At 48.3% G+C, this 17,183-nt stretch overlaps 1 protein-coding gene across 1 annotated transcript; it reads left to right on the top strand.

Annotated features, from left to right (window-relative positions):
* Positions 1–7,672: 7,672 nt before the first annotated feature.
* LOC129688122 (ubiquitin-conjugating enzyme E2 D2-like) lies at positions 7,673–8,425 on the top strand. Its single transcript, XM_055622859.1, has one exon. The coding sequence runs from the start codon at positions 7,921–7,923 to the stop codon at positions 8,362–8,364; it is 444 nt and encodes a 147-aa protein (XP_055478834.1). The 5' UTR covers positions 7,673–7,920; the 3' UTR covers positions 8,365–8,425.
* The last annotated feature ends 8,758 nt before the right edge of the window (positions 8,426–17,183 follow it).

Below are 17,183 nucleotides of genomic sequence, written 5' to 3'. Positions count from 1 at the left end.
CCATCACTTGAAAATGGAACCGCAGGTGTGCGCGGGGGGGGGGGGGGGCAAGGGGAGTGTCTGTCTTCACTCCAGAACCCGAACTAGGGCTGGGCGGCTGGCCAGAGAGTTCCCGGGGGACAGAGGGAAGTTGCCGGGGCCACGCGGAAGCTCAGCGCTTCGGGTTCTCGGAGCTGGGGCTTCCCTGTAGGTAAGAAGACAATCGAGTAGAGGAGGGAGTAGAGGAAGCGTGAGGCTGCCACCATTAATGACTAGAGTTGTAGGTTAGAGAGACAGAAGGAAAGCGCAAAGCTGATGCTGCCAGGAAGGGTTTTTTTCTCACTCAGTGCCTAGCGGCTGCCCCATGCCCACAGAGCTGTGTGTGTGTGTGTGTGTGTGTGTGTGTGTGTGTGTGTGTGTGTGTGTAGCGGGACATCCAGCAGAGCCTCCCCTACAAAGCCTGAACCCGGAGTTGCTGGAAGCTCCTTTCTGCTCCCCATCGCCGTCCAGGAGCTTGTTGCTGTGTTCCAGGCACGGTCACCAGCTCGCCTCCCCAGGCCGTCGCACAGGAGCAGGGACTGCTCCTTCTTCAGGGTCGTTGGTGTCAACAGACCTCACCTGACCTGCAGGGAAGTAGAAGCTAGCAGCAATTTCCTGTGAACACTCTGCGCTCTGCGAGAGGCTCGCAGAGCAGCCTTTCCTGCCCAGAGCGATAGGGCTGGACAAAAGCCACCGGAGGTCATTGGCGAACCCTCCCACTGACGCCTCACCTGCCAGGTGAGAAGATGGAACCAGCCAATTCAAACCACCCTTTCAAAAACGTCTCACTGTAAAGAAATTCTCACGTCCGGATGCTCGATGCTCGGGGTAACGGAGCAAACACCGCCAGGTTCAGAATCCCCAGCGCTCTCATGCATTTGCTCGTTTCTTTAAACACCTTTGACTGAAATCCTTAGTCTTTCCCCATCTCTGTCTCTGTGTCTCTTTCTTCCAGGCTGGCCTCAAGCTCACAGATAAAGATCCTCCTGGTCCCTCTACCTCTTGAGTGCTGTGTCACTACTCACAGCAAATATTCATTTAATAAACAAACAAGTAAGTTAAAAAAAAAAAAACCTCTCAGGGCTGGAGAGATGTAAGTTTGGATCCCAACACTCACATAAAAAGCTGGGCGTGGTGGTGCATGCCTTTAAATCCCAGCCCTCAGTGAGTTTGAGGCCAGCCTGGACTACAAAATGAGTCCAGGACAGCCCGGGGTATATTACACAGAGAAACCCTGTCTCAAAAAAACAAAACAAAACAAAACAAAACAAAAAGCTGGGGGAAGGGCCAGCCATAGTGGCATATACCTTTAATCCTAGTACTTGGGAGACAGAGGCAGGAAGATCTCCGTGAGCTTGACACTAGCCTGGTCTACATACTGAGTTCCAGAACAGCCAGAGCTACCTAGAGAGACCCTATCTCAAAAAACAAAACCAAACCAAAACATATAACCAAACAAAACCACAAACAAAAGAAAAGAAAAGCTGGGGGAAACATGGGAGCCTGTAACTCCAGTGTTGTGGGGGCAGGTGTGTGTGTGTGTGTGTGTGTGTGTGTGTGTGTGTGTGTGTGTAAAGGCAGGAGGGTTGCTGTGGCTTGCTGGCCACCAACCTAGCTCTAGAAAATAAGGTGGAGAGTAATATAGGCGGAGAGTAATAGAGTAGGACACTCTCCTTCTGTCCCCACATCACACACATTCACTGCACTCCCATATCACAATGTCAGGCATGGATGGAGGAGGGCCTCAGGGGGCCTGCCTTCACTGCAGAGCAATTTGCTACTGATAACATCACCTTCAGTTGTGTACCCACTGAGTGCTGCATCAGGCTCAGATGGACAGTTCCAATCTGATTGGCATCCAGGTGACCCTGCTTAAGCTAAGGGGTCGGTCACGGTGGCTGGGTTGTGGTTGACAGGAGCAAGAGGAAAACGGGAGAGGGGAGGGGAGGGGGTAGAGAGTAACTAGAATGTATTCTATAATGCTTGGGATTCTCAAATAACAAAGGTAGCGAAAATATGAGAAAACGTTCCCATCGATCCACGGGATCACTCATCACAAAGATGGCAGTCTGTAGTCTATGCCCTAACCATCCAGGCCAGTTGATTTGAATACATAAGGCACTAGTCACATACTGGCGTGAGAGTCTGGAGCAGTCAAGGTCAGGGTCATGGAGATAGGTTCTAATCCCTAGGGCCTAGAGAGCTGCTTGACTCATGTAGACTTGAAAGCAGATAGATGGGGCACCATGGGGCATCTGAATGCAAACTGTAGAAGGAAAAAGTGGGGCATTCGGTCCCAAGGGCACAGAAGCTGTGCAGTGATTCTCAGGTTAAAGGAGGGGGAGGAGGCAGCAAGACTGCTCTGAGTTGCTTTTAGGAAGAGCAAAAGCCCATGGGACCTCAGTCACCTGGAAAGCTGTCCAGGGCAGGTAGGTGTGGGTGCCGGGAGAGTGGTGGAGAGCCTGCAGGGGTGGAACGGGACCGGCTGAGGTCTGGATTCGAGAGAGCCAATGGAGCGGGAGTGAGGGGACCGGACTGGGTAAGACCCAAATGAAAGATGCCAAGTGCCGTGCTGGGTGCCAGCAGTGGGCATGGACAAGAGGGGAGGCTGGGCACTTCAAGGACATGATGATAACAGAGGGGAGGCCCCTGGTATTTTTAGTTGGATGGCTGGAGAGACAGCATAGCACCCTGGCAGGTGAGAAACAACAGGAGGGTTGGTTTGGGGTTGGAGTAGAGGTTAAGCTGAATCTACCCTGGCAGAAGATGCCCCTCACCTCCTCCAAAATCTCCACTCCATGGGGGTGTTGCTCAGGGGAGCTCCCTGCTGGAAGTAAATAAAGGCTGGGTGCCTCCTCAGTTATGGGCATCGCTATGGAGAACATAAGTTCTTGAGAAAGTTTAGTAACTCAGCTTTTTGCCTGTTTTTTGGCAACCGACTGAATGAAACGATGAATTCTGAGTCAGACTCCTGCCTTGCTACCATAAATCCTATGGCTAAATGCATTGGTTAGTTAGGTTTTGTTTTGTTTTTTTTTTTTTTTTTGGGGGGGGGGAGGTCAATTTGACACTGGGGTCATCTGGGAAGCAAGAACCTAGACTGAGAAGGTGCCTCCGTTAGATTGCCTGTGGGCATGTTTGTGGGGGCCTTTTCTTAATTAATGATTGGTGTGCACAGCTCCTCCCTGGGCAGGCCAGTAAGCAGCACTCCTCCACAGCTTCTGCCTCAGTTCCTGCCTTGACTTCTCTTCCTGCTGTACTGCAAGCACTGAAAGCTGAAGTAAACCCTTTCCTCCCCAAGTTGCTTTTTTGGTCATGGTGTTTCTCACAGCAAGAGCAAACTGAGACACAGAGGAAAGCTTTCTTTTTTATTATTTCAGTGCAATTTTATCCATTCATGCTTTTCTTTTTATGTTTTTATTTGTTTGTTTGTTTTTGAGACGGGATTTGTGTGTGTGTGTGTGTGTGCGTGTGTAGCCCTGGCTGTCCTGGAACTCACTCTGTAGACCAGGCTGGCCTTGGAGATCCTACCTCTGCTTCCCAAGCACTGGGATTAAAGGCTTGGGCCCCCACCTGCCTGGCTTCATTCTTTATTTCTAATCATCTGCGATGAAGGTGAATATAAGCAAAACAGATTACATAAATGTGTGAAAGTATCCCAGTGAAACCCATTCTTTTGTGTAATTAATTAACGTAGGTTAGAAAAAATGACTGATAATCCCTGGCGGCATTGGTTCCGAGTTCTCAGTGGTCCCGTGTGGGTTGGGTGAGATACGGTCTACATGTTTGGCATTGGCACATCTTAGTGCTCCAGAAAGAGGCAAACTCAAATGCTGCTGGGCACACAACCAACGCTGCCTTAGCAGCATTGTCAGGAAGGTAAAAAATTATCCTATTTGCCACCCCACCAGCTCTCTTAAAAAATCTGAAAAAAAAATTATTTTGTGTATATGCATATTTTGCCTACATATATGTGTGTGTCACATGTGTGACTGGTTCCTGTGGAAGTCCGAATAACTGGAGCTAGAGCTTGATGAGGTGTTCAGGTTAACCTGGAACCCATGATTCTCCTGACTCACCCCCTCCAAAGCTGGGATTGCAGACTCTTAATAGGGTGTTCTCTTCTGTGCCTGGATGCTAGTTCCCCACCTTGAGACTCATTCACATTGATACGCTATTACTATTATTGTTGTTATTTTCTTGCCAAGTAGAATTCCAATGTAGGATATATATCAAGTATCAAATACAATTATCCATTCTACAGTTATGGCTTGGCTGGTAGGACTAAGACATCTCTCTCTCTCTCTCCTTCTCTTTTCTTTCTCTCTCTCTCTCTCTCTGTGGTGTGTGTGTGTGTGTGTGTGTGTGTGTGTGTGTGTATGTATGTGTGTATATACTGTTTCCTCTTGGGTCTTGGGAACATGGATACATGCTCTGGAGTGATTCCATTCTGTTATGTAAGGACCCTCTGCCAGGTACTGTGAGACTGACCAACGAGAGAGACAGATCAGTTCAGTGAGGCACTTACTATCACAGAAGCAGGAGCCTGACCAGCAACAAGAGCACTTGGACTGCTGGATTTTGAATCAGAAAGCATCTTATTTACTTACTGTTCCATGGCTTTGAAGAGACACCATGACTGAAGCAACCAATAAAAGAAAGCATTTTAATTGGGGGCTTGCTTACAGTTGCAGGGTCTGTGCTCATCATATTGCTGAGCATGGCTGCAGGAAGGCCAGCATCGGGATGGAGCAGGAGCTAAGAGCTCCAATCCTGATTCAAAAGATAGAGTCAGAGAGAATGAGATTGGGCCTGTCATGGGCTTTTGAAACTCATAGCCCACCCCTAGTGACGCACCTTCTCCAACAAGGCCATACCACTTAATCCTTCCTAAAACAGTCCCACCAATTAAGGACCTGGCATTCAAATATATAAACTTATGGGACCATTCTCATTGAGACCACCACAGGAAGAAAGACGTATTTATGGCCCAGGACAAAAGTGACCATCCTGGCTTCACTGTACCTAACTTGCCTTAAGATACCATTGAGGAGATAGGTGCATCTGTGAGCCTGGGACTAGGCAGAAAACTCAACATACGATGCTAACGGTTTTTATCTGTGTGTAGTTTGCTGGGATACTTCAGGAAAAAGCAGCCAGGGTGACTCCAGGAAGCCATGGAGTCTCACGTCAAGATGGCTGCAGTTGTGTCAAGGCGGCTGCCCCTTCACATCCAAGTGGCACAAGTCTGAAAGTGTCAGGAATGCAGGTTGGGTGGAGAAGCCTAGTCCCTCAGGAGCAGGCCTGGGTGGAAGGGCTGGGGGCTGGCTATGTGGTCGTGTCCTGCTACCTGCAGCTTGAGGAGGCTTGGTTTGGATCCAGGTGCCTCTGAGACAGAGTCACCACCGCATGCTCCTGATGCCATGGTTCTGAGCTAGTGACAGCAAAAACTTGAAGAAGTGCATTCCAAAGTGATTGAGGAGCATGCGGGAGGGAGGAGCAGGATGTGCTTCCCCATCTGTTGATGACCGAGGGGAGAAGTCAGGGTGGGGGGCCCCAATGCAGGTGTTTATAGCCTGAAAGCCCAGGGCTGTGGCTGGAGCACTGACTAATTATCCTTTAAGTCCCAAGGTAGGCAAGCCCTCCACACCTTTCTCTGGAATTACATCACATCAAAGTCTTTCTCTTGATTACCCTCAGCTCCACTACAGAATGGACAGTACTGGAAGAGTGGGGCGCCATCAGGTGTAGGAGCATTAGAGTTGGACAGCTTGCTGCTTGCTGGGTGCAGGACCTCTACTCTGCCTGAGGCCAGCTACATTTTGAAGACTGAAGACAGTCACCTTCACTGTGCCATCTGAGTAAGAGCCCTGGCTGGCAAATGTGGATAAGACTAGGAGAGGCAGGGTGGGGAGGTGGGGTGTGGTCAGGACACTTGTGCAAGGAACCCGTGCTTTATACAGTTATTTCTTCAACTAGATTAGAGGCGAATATGCCATGGGTTCTAAAATGGAGATTAGCATCTTCCCAATTTTGTGCATAGCTTCCTTTAAAACTTAATATGGGGAGCCAGGTATGGTGGTGCATGCTTTAATGCCAGCATTCAGGAGGAAGAGGCAGGCGGATCTCTGTGAGTTGGAGGCCAGCCTGGTCTACAGAGTGAGTTCCGGGACAGCCAGGGGTATATAGTGAGACCCTGTGTCAAAAAAAAAAACAAAAAACAACAACTTAATATTGGGGTTGAAAATACAGCTTAGTGGTAGAACACTGCCTAGTGTGAGTGAGGCAAGTAGCATAAAGTATGAACCAAACCAAAGCCATAAATAAAGCAAAACCGAAACTCAGTATTAAACTGTGACAAGGCACTGAATATTTTTATGCCCTGTAACCTTCTGGGGTTCAAGGTCACATCTATCTAACAGAGGCCGTGGCCTCTCTTGACTAAAGGACTCAATGACCCTCCCCCCAGCAGCATGCCAACACCCAGAAGTCCCTGGAGCTCCAGCTGGAAGCCTGCTCTGCTGGGAGAAGGGTTATCCAGGTAGCTGGCAGACCTTCGGCCAGCGCTATTAATAGCCCTGGGTGCTGGCCTGGCTTTGCCTGGCGCCTCTCTGCTTGCTGCTGTTGCTGGGCTTGGGTTTTTGTTTTCCTTCCAAGCATAGGAACAAGGCTGATGTTCTTTGCTGCTGAATTCAGTGTGAGGTGATTTTTTTTAAATTTTATTTTCATTTATTTTTTCTCTGATTTGTGCAAATTCCACATCCGTCTTCCACAACTGAGCATAAGAGCAAAGAGATAAGCTGTGCCAGAGCATAGTTCTGGTTTTCTCATATGATTATCCTCGTCTTTTAAAAAGATTTCTTTTTCTTCATCATCATCATTGTTATTATTATTATTAATGTATATGAGTTTTTGTTTTTGTTCATTTATTTATATGTATTTATTTATACATGTATATGATCTATCTGCAAGTACACCTGCATACCAGAAGAGGGCATCAGATCCCAGTATAGATGGTTGCAAGCCACCATGTGGTTACTGGGAATTGAACTCAGGACCTCTGGAAGAGCAGTGTTCATAACTGCTAAGCCATTATTCCAGCCCCAGGAGATTTATTTTTGGAGACATGTTCTATCATGGCCCAGGCTGTCTTGGAATTCCCACCTTCACCTCTCAAAGGCTGGGATTACAAGCACGAGTCGCCATGCCTGGCTGGAAGAGGTTTTTATCAACGTCTCTGTGGCAGAAGCACAGTGTTGTCACTGGCTACCTTCGTGAAGGCATTATGGATAAAGCAAGTATCTTCTCAGACTATGTTCAGCAATGACTCTGGGCCTTTTCTTGCCGACTCTCTCAGTTCAGTTGGACTCCTGCCGTTTTTCTTCTTGATGAATGATACGTATACACACTCTGTGTGGTGTTTTTCTTTTGTTTGTTTACATAAATGGCATTCCATACCATATTCTGCAATGTACTTTCCCTAACAGCATGCATCTCTTCCTCTGAGGACATTAAAAACTGACCCCTGGGCAGGCTTTCCCGGCTCCGCGACCGTGGGGCGCTCGGCGAGCCCGGACCTTGGGGCTCTTCCTCACAGGCGGAGGGATCCACGGCGGCTGAGGAGGCGGCGCTGAGCCTACGGGGAAGAGGCAGCTACGGCGGCAGCGGCGGCTGTGGCGGCAGCGCATAAAGGGGCCGCCGCCGGGTGATGCGGTGACCGCTGCGGCAGGCCCAGAAGCTGAGCGGGCCTCGGCCCTCAGCTCGTCGGATCCGCGCTCCGGAGCCCCCGCTCTTCTCCGGTCGACTCGCGACCGCTCGGGCGATCTCAGGCCCCCTCGTCCCTTCCCCGTCCCTCCCCCGTCCCCGTCCCCGGCCCGGGGGCCGTCGCCACCGTTTCCCACCATGGCCCTGAAGAGAATACACAAGGAATTGAATGACCTGGCTCGAGATCCCCCAGCACAGTGTTCAGCAGGTCCTGTTGGAGATGATATGTTTCATTGGCAAGCTACAATAATGGGGCCAAATGACAGCCCCTATCAGGGTGGAGTATTTTTCTTGACAATTCATTTCCCAACAGATTACCCCTTCAAACCACCTAAGGTTGCATTTACAACAAGAATTTATCATCCAAATATTAACAGTAATGGCAGCATTTGTCTTGATATTCTACGGTCACAGTGGTCTCCAGCACTAACTATTTCAAAAGTACTTTTGTCCATCTGTTCTCTGTTGTGTGATCCCAATCCAGATGATCCTTTAGTGCCTGAGATTGCTCGGATCTACAAAACAGATAGAGAAAAGTACAACAGAATAGCTCGGGAATGGACTCAGAAGTATGCGATATAATTAAAGAAATTATTGGATAACCTCTACAAATAAAGCTAGGGGAACTCTGAAAGAGAAAGTCCTTTTGATTTCCATTTGACTGCTTTCTATGAGCCCACGCCTCATCTTCCCCTGTGCACATGTTTACCTGACACAGCAGTGCTGCGTGTTGTACATACTTGGAACAACAAACTAGAAATACTGTACTTCTGTACCAACATTGCCTCCTAGCAGAGAAGTGTGTGTGTGAGAAGCCAGTTCTCCGGGCGTAACCTAGGTGTGAGACTAAAAGCTTTCCTTATTGATTTAAATTTGGATAATGGCAAATGTGAGGGTTAGTGGGTACACAGTGTGTGCTTGAATGGGAGGAAAAAAGCTCCAGTGACCGTAGGAGATTGTTGTTAAGTGGAATCCATCTAATCTTAAACAGTCATAAAAAGCAAGGTGAAGAACATGAAGCTGTTTCTGTATTCATTTCATCCTGAAGGACCTACAATGTAGGTGAAAGTGATAAGCAAACAGTAAACTCTACCTACATGCTGTATTTTAAGGTCTAAGTTTAACTGATCAACATTTAAATGGACTGGAGCTGTTAGTACATAAAGTGTGGTGGGCTTTTGTTCCCAACACTTCACATCTCCCTGCCCTTTCAGCCTTCCTCCTTTTAGCCCCTTTCCATAATCTTTGGTTTGTATGTGGTTTCTCAGTTAATACATAGCTAATAGCTCTTATTTTTCTTATGTTTTTAACTGCTTTAGGCCTATTTTGATGTAAGGGTGAAAATTCATTTGATGGAAATACTTGTGTATATTTAAAGACCCAGTTGCTCCTCTGGAGCTTGTACATTCAAGAATGATTAATCTGTATAATAAACTGATTACTACAGTCATTACATATAAAAAAAAAAAAAACTGACCCCTGCCTTTTAGACTACTGTGTACTAGCTCAGGGCATGTTCACAGTGAGAATTTTTGGTTTCTTTAAAAACACAGAAATGTTATGGGAATATGTTTTTGTTTTAATCCCAGTTGTGGGATATGGGGCTGCTTCAGAGTGTCCACAGCAGCTCTGATTTGCCTCGTGCTCTAGCAGGGGTGTGATTTTTGTTGGCTGCAGACAGTTTCTGCAAATGTGTGAAATTTGGATTTGGGGGGACTCTTGAGAGGGTATGTAAATGTGGGAGCCCCGAGAGGGGTTGTGGTGATGCTACTTCTCCAGCTGCTCCTGCTACTGCTGCTCCTTCTGCTGCTGCTGCTGCTCCTGCTGCTGCTGCTGTTGTTGCTGCTGCTGCTAGTTGCTGTTGGTTGTGATTTGTTGCAGCTGGTCAAGTGGTTGTGCACAAAGAGATGAAAAAAAGAAATTGGATATCCTGTCGGCAAAGATCAAGCCTGCTCCAAGGACCTCCGCACCCCTAATCAGCAGGAAGTAGTTTAATGATAACAACACCCCCTTTCCCCTTTGTCCTTCTTTCTCTCCTACCTAGTGTTGGGGGGTTGGAAGAGTGGAATAAGGGTGGAGAAGGGTGGAAGAGAGTAAGAAACCCACAAAGTAGTAAAAGTCCAGTCACACCTATGCACAGCACAGGCTAGTCAACATCTCCTTTTGTTGAACACTGGAGATGTTCCCCATTGGTCCACAGTGTAAACAGTGCTATTCGCACTTGCATCCTGTTTACACAGCATTCACTGGGCTGTAACACCCATGAGTGGTTTGAATGTAAAGTGTCCTCTGTTCACTCTTAGGACGCTTAGAGGGTGGAGCCTCACTGGAGGACATGGGTCCCCTGGGGTCAGATCTGAGGCTTACTAGTCTGACTTGGCTTCTTTTCTGCTCTCTGCTCTCTGACTTCAGAGGAACGGTGACCAGCCCCTGTGATGTCTTCCTACCACAACACACTGCAGTCCTCCTGAGACCGTGAGACAAAGGCCACACTCCCTTAAGCTGTGTCTTGTCAGACATTGGTCACAGCAGAGAGCAAGGCAATTAGTACAATGTTCAGTCACAGCACAAGTCGTTAGAGAAGTGAAAATCAGAACCTTAGCAAGGCGCCACTCTGGGACTGCACTTCTTTTACTTGCTTTAAGACAGGACAATACAAATGTTGGGGAATATGAAGAAACTGGAACCAGTAACACACTGCTGATGGGAAGGGAAATGATGTAGGAGAAGGGAGTGTTTGTTCTTCCAAATGTGCATGGTTTGGATGGGGTAGAGCTCAATGGTAGCCTATCATGTGTCTGGTGCTCGCTTCAATCCCCAACATAATGAAAAATAAAACAAACAAAAACCCTCTGTCATTAGCAACTTCCGTTTTAGGAATATCCCCCAAACATTGCAACAGACACCCAGAGAAATACTGTGTACAGGTGGTCACTGTTTAATGCTCATACGCCGGGTCGATATCCGGCAGGTGGAGGTGAGAGGAGGGTGGCCAGTCCAGCTGGACGCCCTCTGTGGCTGAGCAGGATGGTGAGTGTCGACGGCCGGACCTCCCCGGATGCCCCAAGGAATAAAACACCACCAAGCCGGGAGATCTGTCGAAGCAGGAACTCATTTTATTGAATAAAGCAGTCTTTTTATAGGTTTGGGTCAGGGGTCAGGGTTAAGGAAGTGAGGTAAGATGACATAGAGGGCAAGGTTAGGTAGTGCAAGGAGAGGTGGGCCAGTGACAAAACTCCAGGTAACAGTTACCAGGCAGGGTTGATTTTAAGGCGGATATGCTGAATCACTTTTGCCCAGAAGTGGCACTTCTTAAATCAGACCCTAAAGACAGGTCTCCAAACTCGAGCCAGGCTCAGGTAGATGCAGCAGGCCTTATCAGGTATTCACAACAGCTGAGAGGCAGAAGCAACTCACGTGTCCATCAAGAGACAAAATGTGATATGTAAATACAGTAGTTAACCTTTAAAAGGCGACGGCCGGGGCTGGAAAGATGACTCAGTGGTTAAGAGTATCTACTGTTCTTGTAGGGGATCAGGGTTCAGGTTTCAGACCCCACGCTGGGTGGCTCACAACCACTTGTAACTCCAGTTCAGGGGATCTGATACTCTCTGGGCTCTGAAGGCACCAGCGCTTACGAGAGAGTGTGTGTGTGTGTGAGAGAGAGAGATAGAGAGAGAGAGAGAGAGTGTGAGAGAGAGATAGAGAGATGTATGAATGTGTGTGTGTGAGAGATGTGTTTGTATGCGTGTGTATATGTCTGTGTGTGTGAGAGAGGTACATGTCTGTGTGTCTGCATGTGTGTGAGAGAGAGATGTGTGCATGTATGTGTATGTACATGTGTATGTGTGCAAAAGATCAGGGTAAGAAGGACTCACTTCACCTAATTTCAAAACAGTGATACAGTCTGTGTGGTGTTTGTGGAATAAACAAAGTGGGTCAAAGGCAAGCTGTGAGTGTGGAGATGGACCCACGCTTTGGCTTTCAGTAGAGGAAGAACAGGCAAGGCTGAGGCCATGGAACATGACCTTGTGTCTGCGATGAGCTTTGACCCATGCCTTGTTTAAAATGAGCTTTTAATTGTTTTTACATTTTTACTTTTGAATTTCGTTTTGTTGGGGGGATGGGGCTTGGAGGTGGGACTCATGCATGTGCCTGCCGCAGGGCATTTGTGGTGGTCAGAGGACAGCCGGTGGGTGCCAGCACTTTCTGTCACCATGTGAGTCATGGAGGAGGAACTCAGGTTGTCTGGCTTGGTGGCAAGTGATGTTGCCTGCTCAGCCATCTTGCATGCTGGCCATCTGCAAAACTGACAATACTCCTCAGAGAAATGCAAATTAAACTAGCTGTGAGATACCCCCATTAGCTGCGTAAAATGAAAAGCTGAAGCCCTGAGAACCCCAAGTGCTGACAAGAAAGCAGCACACTGAGGTTCTCAGAGTGGCCAGTGGGAATGCCAACTGGACCAGAATTTCTCTGTTTCTTATGAAGTTAAGCCTCCAACCATAACCTAGCCAGCCCACTTTCAGGTATTTCCTTAAGTGAAAACAAAACTTAGCTTCCCTCAGAATCCTATAAGTGAATATCCATAGTGGCTGTATTCAGAATGGCTCCAAACTGGAAGCAAACCAAAGGTGTGTTGCCTGGGGAGAGGACAGACAGCTTGGCAGAGCTAGAAAATGAAGTACCCAGCAATCAACAGGAACTGCAGATGTGTGGAACTCCCCAGATGAACCTCAGGTGTGTTGTGGAAACCGAAGGAAGCCAGATTTGAATGACTATGAGCTGTGTAATTCCACCTACGTGAGGTTCTGGAACATCTAGGAACAGGACAGTGGTGCCAGGGCTTGAGGGAGGGTGACTCCCAGGGGCACACAAGAGATCTGGGGGTGGAGGGGCTTGCTGTAGATTTCCATGATTGCAGTAGTTACACAAAGGTATCATTTGCCAAAATTCAAAGGGACCTCAGAGGTTAAAAGGGGTGAACATTATGCAAATACAACTTTAATTTTAAAAATGCATTTGTGTGTGTGTCTGTCTGTCTGTCTGTGCTTGCCACCCTATGGATGCTGAGGTTAGAGGACTAGTTTTTGGACTTGGTTCTGTCCTTCTACCTTTACATGAGTTCTGGGAATTCAGTCAGGTACTCAGGCTTGTGAGGCAAGAACCTTTAACTGCTGAGTCATCTCACTGGCACCAGAAATAGATTCCTTTTTGGAGGGATCTTAGCGCAAAATGGCATAACCACTTAGGAAAACTCATGTCAGTTTCAGAGAGCAATAAAATCAAATGTACAGTTCTCCAATTACCCAGGGACTCCAACAGTCACAGGTATTTCCCAAGAGAATGCAATACTCGTTCACAGCACACTCTCCCTTGAAAGCGAGAAGACACAATAGTCGTAATGTTCATCAGACCAGAGAGCGAACACTGTTGACTTCAGCAAATGCTGGCCAATGAGTTTGCACATTAGACTCTTCAAGAAAGAGGGCCAAATGGTTGATCCGCACTTCAACATGGTGGAGTCTCAGTGCACAGAGCAAGAGCCAGCCACAAAGCACAGAGCCTGAAAGGTGGGGACAGTGTGCTTTTGAGGAGAGAAGTGAGCCTCTGCCTCAGGCACAGCCAGGAAGTGACAGGATTATGGAGGTCTACACTGACAGTCCCCAGACTCATGAGCCAAACTGTGCTCTCATCTGGATGAGAGACAGAAGCCTGGGCTGGGGGCTGAGGGGAACGGGACAGAGGGCACTTTGCAGGATTATGGAAATGTTTGCGTTTAGTTTGGAGCAATCAAAACTCTGCACCACTACACAGAAAAACAACAAACCCAACACAAACAAACAAACAAACAAACAAACAAACACATAACAATGTGGTTTAGTTCAGATAAACTCCATCTCAGAGTATAAAATATAAAATAAATATTCCTGCAAAAAGCACAACATGGGCATCATATTTAAAAAGTCATTTTAAAGACTCTGCTGGGTGGCGGTGGCACAGGCCTTTAACGCACCACTAGGCCGGCCTGGTCCAGAGTGAGTTCTAGGGCGGCCCTACACAGAGAAAGTATCCAGAGAAACCCTGTCTTGGAAAACTACCACCACCACCAACAACAACAAACAATCAGCAATTGAACTGGAGAAGTGGTTGAGTGCTTAGAAAAAATACAGAACACAAAGCCAGCCTTTTTGTTTTGTTTTGTTTTCGAGACATGGTTTCTCTGTATAGTCTTGGCTGTCTTGGACTCATTTTGTAGACCAGGCTAGCCTCAAACTCAGAGATCCACCTGCCTCTGCCTCCTGAGTGCTGGGATTGCAGGCGTGTGTCACCACGCCTGGCGATTTATTTCTCTTCTTGTAGTTCCAGTGCAGGGCTCATACCAGGCAAGCGCCCTCCTGCAAGCTATACCCAGCCCACCAACCCCCTTTTGTATAGAGCCTCATGTATACAGTCACTTTGTGCCCTGTGGCCAAAATCCCTCATGTTCCCAAGTGGACTTGTTTTCACCCACTGGACAGCTGCTCCCTTTTTTCATGCCCAGCCTCTGGCCACCTCCCCTCCACTCTCTCTCTTTTGGCCTGACAGCTCTGAATACCACGGGCTGGCTTGTTTCCCTCGACACAGTGCCATCCGCCTTCAGCGGTGGGTGTGTTCTTCATCTTCAGGGCTGAGCCGAATGTGGGCTGATGATTCCTCCCCCTGGCAATAGGAAACATGGGGTTGACTGCAAATAAGAAGCCGGGGAAGCACAGGCTTTGGCTTTTGTCACCTTTTCCTTTCTTCGGGGCACTGGCCTTGCAGCTGATGGGTGTCACTCTGCTAGCACTGGGTTTGACCGTGACCCTGGGCATGCAAACCTCCTTCGTACCCACGGGTCGTGTCCTTACACACACTCACTCCTGGCCTGGTTGGCTCTTCAAGCGGCCATGGGGGCAGAAAGCCCTAGGAGGGGGGTGCTGACCAGTCCCATGACTAGCCCTCAGGGGAAAGTAGGTGCCTGCAGCCAACACCCTAACCTTTTCTAGGTGTAGGTTGGTGGTTTTAACCACAGTGCCGATTAAGTAGCTTGCTGAGCGCCTGCTGGGTTTTCCCCGGCCGGCTATCCACCCTACCACCATCCAGCCTTCATATTCTGTTCTTCACCCACCTGCAGTCGTAACTGTCTGTTAGTGACATCCCTGGGAAGGCCGGGGGACTCAGGAACACCTCTGACGGTTGGCATGCCTGTGTTCCCTGTACCACTCTAGAACAGAGCCGGTTACAGCTAGCGTAGCCCCGTGGGAAAAGCTTTGCAGGGTGTATTGTAACAATGAGTCATTTTCTTACGCCCCAATCACAGGTCCCAGAGCAGGCCCGCTGGAGTGAAGCAAAGCTCAAGCCTGAGTGAAGCCGCCCATTCCAGCTGGCTCAGGAAGCTTTAAGTTGCCACTGAAGTTTTCATTCCTGTACCTTCAGGACCAGACGGAGACCGCACCTCTCCCCACTGCACGCTCGCTCCCTTTTGTCACCCACCGGTTACTCTTTTCCCCACTGTCTCTCGGGAACAGGAAGCAAACATGGACAGGCACAGGAAGAGATCAGTTCCAAAGACTCTGGCTTCCTGCAGCCCCTTTTGCTTGTCAGGGTTTCTGTAATAAAGCCACAAGTCTTTATTTTATGTGCATTGGTGTTTTGCCTGCACGCGTGCCGGTGTAAGAATGCCAGGTCCCCTGGAACTGGAGTTAGAGACAGGTGTGAGCCGCCATGTGGGAGCTGGGAAATTGAACTCAGGTCGTCTTAGAGGAGCAGCCAATGCTCTTAACTGCTGAGTTGTCTCTCCAGCCCATGATTCTGTGTTATTTATGATAGTTTTTCTTCTCAGAACTGAATTTCAGCCTGCCTGTCATCTACCCTTCAAGATCCAGTGCCAAGGTGATTTTTTATGTAACATCCTGAGTGTTGGTTTGGAATCTCCCCTGAGCAACCCGTTTCTCCTCCTTCCACCCCTTATTTCTTACTGCCGTGGATTGGTCGTGCTCTGAGCTCCCAAAGCTTCATATCTTGGGATCTTGGCCTGCAGAGTGTTGACGCTGGGCAAAAGGGCCCTTTAAGAGGCGGAGTCTAGCAGGAACCTGGCGAGGTCAGTTGGGAAAATGCTCTAGGAAGGGATGTGGAGTTCACACCTCTCTGGCTTCTGGTCTTGACACAGACCTCTGGGTCCCCTATGTTTTCCCAGTGCATGAGGCAATGAAGCCAAGCAGGTCCTTTGCCAGTATCTGTGCCATGGAGTTTCGGCCTCTGGAACTGAAAGCTAAATGAAACTCTTCTCCTAACAAGGAGCCCGCCTCAGGTGTTTTGGTATGGCAACAAGAAAAAGCCGACTGACACACCAGCCTCCTACATCTGAAGAGAGGAATGAGGTGTGTTGTAGGCGACTCTGTCACTTAGGTCAGAATCTAACTGTCACTGCAGGCAGCTGCTGGAGAAAAGGCAACAGCCTTTCCCAGCTGTGGACGCTGTGAGCAACAATGAAAACCGACCGAACAAGATTGTGGTGTGGTAGTGATGTGACTCTAAACAGGGTGACTGGCGGTTTTTCAGTTGAATCTAAGTTTCACCACGGTAGACAAATTGCGCCTGGTACTGTAAAACCATTCAAGAGTCCAGGGCTAGGGTGGTGTTGGGCCCTAGTGTTGTTTTGCTAAATGGTCATGGTGTCTGTCTGTCTTAGAGTTTCTACTGTGTGAGGAAACACCATGGCCAAAAAGCAAATTGGGGAGAAAAGGGTTTATTTGACTTTTCCACATTGTAGTCCATCAAGCCAGGACAGGAACTCAAACAGGCCAGGAAGCTGGAGGCAGGAGCTGATGCAGAGGCCACGAGGAGTGCTACTTACTGACTCGCTCCTCATGGCTTGCTCAACCTGCTTTCTTGCAGAACCCAGAACCACCAGCCCAGGGATGGCACCACCCACAGTGGGCTGGGACACCCCATCAATCACTAATTAAGAAAATGTCCTACAGAATAATCTTATGGAGGCATTTTCTCAATTGAGTTTCCCTCCTTTCAATAACTCTAGCTTGTGCCAAGCTGACATAAAACTGTCTAGTTCAGTGTCAAACTGCATCCTAAATACTTAAATTTACACCCATAGATTCATGCTGCGTTCAGCCTTGATTGGAGAAGCTTCTTTTTACAGTGGACTCACAGGTGGCAAGACTACGGGGAGGAGCTGGAAAGATGGCTCAGAGGTTAAGAGCACTGGCTGCTCTTCCAGAGGTCATGAGTTCATATTCCCAGCAACCACACGGTGGCTCATAACCATCTATAATGAGATCTGGTGCCCTCTTCTGGCTTGCAGGTGTACATGCAGACAGAACATTGTATACATATTAAATAAATCTTAAAAAAGAAGAAAA

Source organism: Psammomys obesus, unplaced genomic scaffold (assembly GCF_907164565.1).
Source record: "Psammomys obesus unplaced genomic scaffold, mPsaObe1.curated_primary_1811, whole genome shotgun sequence".
In the NCBI taxonomy this organism is placed as follows: Eukaryota; Metazoa; Chordata; class Mammalia; order Rodentia; family Muridae; genus Psammomys; species Psammomys obesus.
The sequence above is the reverse complement of the archived record's forward strand: the minus strand, read 5'-3'. Positions and strand labels throughout refer to the sequence as shown.

What these genes read in the sequence shown, in the direction of transcription:
- LOC129688122 (XM_055622859.1), top strand. Translation starts at nt 7,921, where the DNA reads ATGGCCCTGAAGAGAATACACAAGGAATTGAATGACCTGGCTCGAGAT.